We start from the raw sequence: 6,552 nt of genomic DNA on the forward strand, positions 1-6,552 counted from the left end.
AGGGCACTGATCAGGGAGTCGGCCATTTTAAGGGCAGTCTCAATCGCAAAATCCTTCCAGTGCACTGGAACGTTCGCTCCCTGAAAAATCCCACAATGCATCGCAAAAACTAGGGAGCATCGGCGCTCACTATGCTCCCTTACCAGAAATAATGTCACATTTCCGAAGCATGAAACATAAACCACACGAGCCAACTCGATAAATACAATGACGTGCGATAGAAGATTTGAAAAGACAAGAATTGAACACATCTATTTAACAATTATAATTACCGGTAATATTCGGCTGAAATGTTGTAAGAACATGTAACGGAACGATGTGTTTAAAGAAAATAAAAAATAATATAAAAATTATATTGGTCCTGCCTTTTGTTTATTAACTCCAGTGATGACGTTCTACTATGTTGTCCGTTGACGGTGTAGGTAATCATGTCACTGGAATTCGAGTGATCACTGTCCCAATGTGCAGTGAGTCAGGGAACTTACTGGCCGAATTCGTGTACACGATCTACTGATTCACGAGCTAGGGAGCTGATTGAGACGCACCCAAAGTCAAATGTATTCAATTCAATAAGTGTTTATAGGGAATTTGAATAAAAATACACCCATAGGAATTGTATTGACACTTCCCCTTTAAGAGACTCACTCGCGTGCACATCAAACGTAGAGCCAAAGCCACTAGAAGGCAAGCCAGGGCTGCGTTCAGCCTCGACAAAAACGGTGCAAAACGTTTTTTAAACGGAAACGGTGATGCGTTGAACACCCTGTTCTGGTGACGCAAGAGTTGCAACTATGGCAGCTGAGAAGGCCATTCTTTGTGTTCTTTTTGAAGAATTTTCGGAGCCTGATGAAATCGGTATAATACTTGTGCCCTTATTATTTCAGTTATTTTGCCTTTAATGTAAATAAACATGTGCAAACAATATACTTGCTCTTGTGAATTTATTTGGATGTTAATTACATTGTGCGAGCTGTCTCTTTAATACAGCGTGGTTTACATACATGTTGCTGCTGATTGGGCTGACATGTTTGACACACCCACCTAGCAAGAGAAAACGCATCTCAAACCCCCTGCACACCGTTGCACACTGTTTCCAGGAAACATGCCGTTCAAACCGGAAACCGTAGCAAAACGGTGCACACCGGTTTGAGCTTGAACTTGCCCCTGGTCTTCTATACTCTTTGCCTGCAACCTTTATCCAAAAAAGCCTTAATGGCTAATGCTAACGCTTCCGTTTTGCAATTACGTGGGAAAGGACACTAGAGGCCGTTTTTTTTAATGGATGTCAATTGAGGAGAGGCTTCACTATGCTGAATAAACAGCTTTTTAGAGGAAACTGCTTATAATTTAATGAATCGACAGCCTATCAGCTAATCTCCAACATGTTTTACACTAAGCAATACTTTTGGATTGAACTATTTTTAGAGTTTACACCGGGAAAAAAATGCCGTTTTATAAGAGAAGTCACTGACTTTTTACGACAGGTGCGATTCAGCTTACGGCATTTCTCATTAATTCCTGTGGTATCCATAAATGGCCATTGAGTGTCGCATAACTCTGACTGAAATTCAATGACGTCAAGACTGTAATGTGATTGGTTATTAAGGCACACGTGATCCAAGTTGAGCGTTATGCTTTCTCCAATAGTAAGTAATACAAACCCTCTTATCTCCCTATAGTAAGACAATCTCTGGTAGAACAACGGCAGAAAACAGAGAGAGAGACAGCGGAAGAATTAAAGAGACTAACAAGTGAACTAACTAAGTAATTACCGTACTTGATTTTAACTCGTTAAAGGTTTTGGTCAGGTTTTAAGGTCAGACTGGATTTCAGAATTTCCAGAGGCTCCTCTGTGGTGTATGAGGAGAGGACGCAGGACACTGACAATTTAGATGTAGAGCCAACCCAGACTGCAACTTTGATCTTCACCCAACTTCGTTACATCTGCAACAAGACCTGTTACATGCTCTGGATTTGTCTGTAAACTCAAAGTGATAAAGAGTTCTTGGATCTTTTTTTTTTCTGAACAGGTGTAATGAATCAGTCCACTGAAGGCGAGAGTAGTGAAGAACCCAAGTGCAGTTTATTTACAGTGTGATCCAAACATCCAAACAATAATCCGAGACTTGACTTGACTTGACATGAACAGACTTGACTTGACGAGGCATGAACAGACTTGACATGAACAGACTAGACTCACCAACAGCGGGATAAATACATTCAATACACGACGACAGACAATGGCAACATGATGGCTACTTATAGGAATTACATTACACAACAATTTGAACTGAACTGCATTACATGACTAAACAGAACTGAATTCAACTGCCATACACAATTTTATTGTATTTTGTTTTATTTTCATGTCAATGTCATGATGTAACATATGATTGCTTTACTTTGCCTGTTTGAATTTGATTGAATTGTTCTAATACCTGTGAGGAGGAAAAAGAGTTAAACTCTTAAGAGTTCATTCAGAAAAATAGCAAATCGTAAATAGGTTTAACCAAATAATTAATCGTTATTAATGCTAACTTTAATAGATTATCAAACTCAAGTGGATCCACTACATTAAATTAACTTATTTCTAAAATTTTCTAAAAAGAAATAGGAAAGAAGAGATTACTTTTATTACTTACCTTTTATCATCTGTGATTATCCTTCAATTGATTCATTGTTGTGTTTTGTTTGTCATATAGTAAAGTGCCGGTTTTTGTTTCTTAAATCTGGTCTCCAGTCTAATTTTATGTTTATTTCTCCCACTCCTTGAGAACCTAGAACTGGTCCAGTAGCTTAAGTGTTGCGTTGGAGTATGCAGATGCTACAGTTGTAGAACCAGATGTGAAACCAGCGGCTGTAATGGAACACAGCCATTGTGTTATTCGTTTTTATGACCACTAGATGGCCACAACATAACCCGTGTTGAAAAGCTTCGAGTAAAGGGACCTTTTATATGGATGACTCTTAACATTCAAAACACACTAATTTAAAGCCTGCACACTGTCTGGTTCTGTCCACAATTTTGTATTTGGAGAGAAATTTCAGGAATTGTAAAAGATTTCCTTTGTTATTGGTCTTTGATCACTTCAGGCATATGCAGACTTCTTGAGGGGCAGTGGCCTAAAACCAAGAAAAATGACTATTCCCCAAATCTGTGGTCAAATATTGATACCATATTATCCTTACATACACAACCATACAAAATTGCACATTATAACTAATTGAAAATGCTTTATAAACACAATCTTTGCAATATAGGCTCTCATAAAGCAACGAAATAATGAAGTGAACCATTCACGCACTGTTTGACAAGAGATGTCATTTAAGGTTGATGCAATTTATACACACAGTAGCATAGAAACGGTCACTCTTTCTGTATAACCTGTTGATCAGGATGTAAAATTGCCTAAGATTTCCCTGGTAATAAAGATGCTTGAGTAAAAACTGTTAGATAAACATGGCAACCACCATTTAGACACAACAAGCTGACCACAAACAATTTATGCAGCTACCCAAAAAAAAAAAAAATTTTTTTGGACATACGCACTTGAGAGAAACCTTTAACAATACAATGCTTAAAAAGACGAGGCCAACAACAGGCATCCATTATATCAAGGTCTGGGACAATGAACTAAAAAGTGGTGGAGAAATACACACCCAATGTATAACATTAATTTGGAATCTTCTAAAGCACAAAATCAACATTATCTACTATTTTTATAATTGTGTTTATTGATGTTGAAAAAAAAAACATCTAATAAGAGTTACATGTGAACACAGAAACATACAGAGGTATTCATTCATTATGGAAAAGGATGAAAGATTTTGTAAGGCAGATTCTGACCTGCTAAAATCGCCGAAAATGACTAGAGAATGAAAGTCCTTCATGAATAACAAAACAAGTGGGGAGTTATTGTTTGTAAAATTGGAGCTTAGGCTGCACAGGAAACATTTATGAGTGGGTCATATCAGGCTTAGTCTTTGTATTGGTTCACCATCTCTTCCAGTTTAGTCTGGTTGGACCCAGAGAAATCATCCAGCTACAACAGAAAACAGCAGATTAAATTATCCTTACAATAATGGGAAGTAAATCAAACTCAGCATATTCATAGAGAAATATCTTTAACTTTGTACAGTTATGTGACTATTATTAGTTCACTTTCTTGTATCATTTAAGACTTATGGCCTTAAATCTGATACAACAAAATTTAAGACTTAAGACTTTTTAAGGACCCACGGAAACCCTGTAATATGTGATTATTATTCATTCAACTAGAGGAAAGACAACAGAACAAACCTTCTTCCCGTTCTTGTAGAAGTGGAATGTTGGCATACATTTAATCTCACAAGACTGGGATACATCCTGCAAAACACAGAACATCACTTTAATATGCCTTAGGAAGCTTTATTGCTCTTATCCAACTTCTTTTAGAAAAGTAATTGCACACTGAGAGAAAGGAACAAAATCAAAAACAAAAGTTTAATTGGGATGTAACCATAGCGTACATTTTAGGTAATTCTACTACCCTCTAGTGGTGTACATCATGAGCTAAGACAGCAAATTAAGAACCCATTTCCATTACCAAAAAAAATAAAAACAATCGAGCTGACATTTCTTCCATCTAAATGGATTTAGGCCTAAACTATGGTTGCAGGGGAATAAACAATACGATTCATGAAAGCCAAAGCTTTTCCTCCCATACAAGAGGTGTTTCCAGTGATTGAATTATGGTGAAACATAATTATTGAATTCCTTCTGGCTACCACAGTTTCAGTCTAAAAAGTTTCACACTGGCCTGTCTGTCAGTTTACTAACAAACATACATTATCTGCTGTCCTCTAACCAGCACTGTTTGAGAACAGCAAAACTTTTTATGTACATTTATAACACTGTACTTTGTCTTTTCCTACCCTGGAATTAAGTTACATAAAAGTATATAAAAACGCTGCCATGTGAGTGTTTCTAATAAAAAGACTGAGGGAGTAACTGCAAATTCAACATCTATCTCCCTTCTATTATTTTCCTCTTTTGGAATGTCATAGAAACTCTATTGTAGATTTTTTTTTATTATTATTTTGTTCTTGGGGCAAATGAGAACAAATTATTTTTGTTGTAGTTTCCCTTTCCACTAAACAAGTTTTGACAACTATGACAAATTCTTCTGAGAAACCCAGAAATGTGAAAAGCATCCATTACTAGATGACAACCTAGACAACCTTATACTCTGAGCTGTTCATGTCTTCGAAGAGTTATGCATTTCTATGGCAACACTATTAATGCAACTATGAATTTGTGTAATCTGAATAATCAATATACAAAATAATGCAAGTAAAAGTTGTTATGCAAATGCTTAACATGCTTTTAAAGTTTATTAAGCAGGACATTAGACATTAATTATTCAGCTCTGTGCTAGCTACATTAAACTAGTGTGTGTCTTTAGTTTATTTTCTAATTAATCTTGCACTAAGTCATTAACAAAAGACAATTATAGGAATTCGTAAACAGAAACTTTACAACAATTAAATTACATTTCACTCCAGTCGCTGCCATTTTGAGTGGTTCCACGACACTGTGGCAGTCAGGTAAATTTAGCTCTTAGAAAATGACAAGTTCTACAAGGACGTGAAAGCTTTTTACAAGTTGGAATCTCATATTAACTGTAATTCCAAGCCCACGCGGGACACTCGTACTCTTTAGCCAATCAGCTTTGACCCTGTCTGTCGACCAATCATAACCCACTGTGGGCGTATGAATCTGGGCGTGCCTACCTGGATACTGACGTCATCAGTGCGAGACCACCGTTCAAGTTGATTTAACAGAGGTAAGTGCAGTTGATCGTTTTATTTCAGTTAACTAGCCAAGTAAAGGTTTATCGTTTTATTTTTGCATGTTTACTTAAAACTTGGAAGTTAAATCGGTCGTTTAGACACTCAAAAATGTGAATAATGTAAGCCAGAGGCTGCTATGAATACAGATAGTGTTCCCAAAAATGCAGCTGTCTTGTGTTGGCCACAATGTCTCGCCAAAATGAAGAAAGGGATTATACTCATTGCCCTGTTTTTGTTCACTAACACTGGGTGGCCAATGTCCAGCCTAACTCCCACTTAGCGCTGACCCTGCCCTCATTTTACAATGATGAATAGACCTCACGAGAACTCAGTGTATGAACAACGGCATATTTGTACTTACCATTTGTGCAACAGGATGCAGTGTTCAATTAATACACACTAAATGTTTTACTTGATTTTTCAGGATTTAAACACTTTGGCACAACATCTGGATGACAGTTACAGACGTCTTCATTCACATTAATCTTTATCTCTTTCATGTACATCACCTTTATGTATTCATTTCTTAATGTAATCAACATTCATTTACTTTTCATATTATATTACTGTGATTAACCATTGTTAATGTTATTCTTACTATGTACACGGTCTCCAATGTGTGCATGTTATCACATTGTCAACACTTGAATGCGAGCCATCACAGGACTTTACACACAAGACAAGCTCTGCTGTGACAGCTCTTTCATATTCTCAATAAAC

At 36.8% G+C, this 6,552-nt stretch overlaps 1 protein-coding gene across 1 annotated transcript in view; it reads right to left on the reverse strand.

Moving 5' to 3' along the window:
- Positions 1-3,712: 3,712 nt before the first annotated feature.
- The window catches only part of LOC107737089 (thioredoxin-like), a 5,962-nt gene continuing 3,122 nt past the window's right edge, over positions 3,713-6,552 (reverse strand). The window contains exons 4-5 of the mRNA XM_016548499.1: positions 4,301-4,366; positions 3,713-4,043 (exon numbers count right to left, since the gene is read on the reverse strand). Coding sequence (XP_016403985.1) covers positions 3,978-4,043; positions 4,301-4,366 — 132 coding nt within the window. The 3' untranslated portion in view covers positions 3,713-3,977. The remainder of the gene's footprint in view (positions 4,044-4,300; positions 4,367-6,552) is intronic.

This window comes from Sinocyclocheilus rhinocerous, unplaced genomic scaffold, assembly GCF_001515625.1.
Source record: "Sinocyclocheilus rhinocerous isolate Xijiao unplaced genomic scaffold, SAMN03320098_v1.1 scaffold344, whole genome shotgun sequence".
Classification (NCBI taxonomy): domain Eukaryota; kingdom Metazoa; phylum Chordata; class Actinopteri; order Cypriniformes; family Cyprinidae; genus Sinocyclocheilus; species Sinocyclocheilus rhinocerous.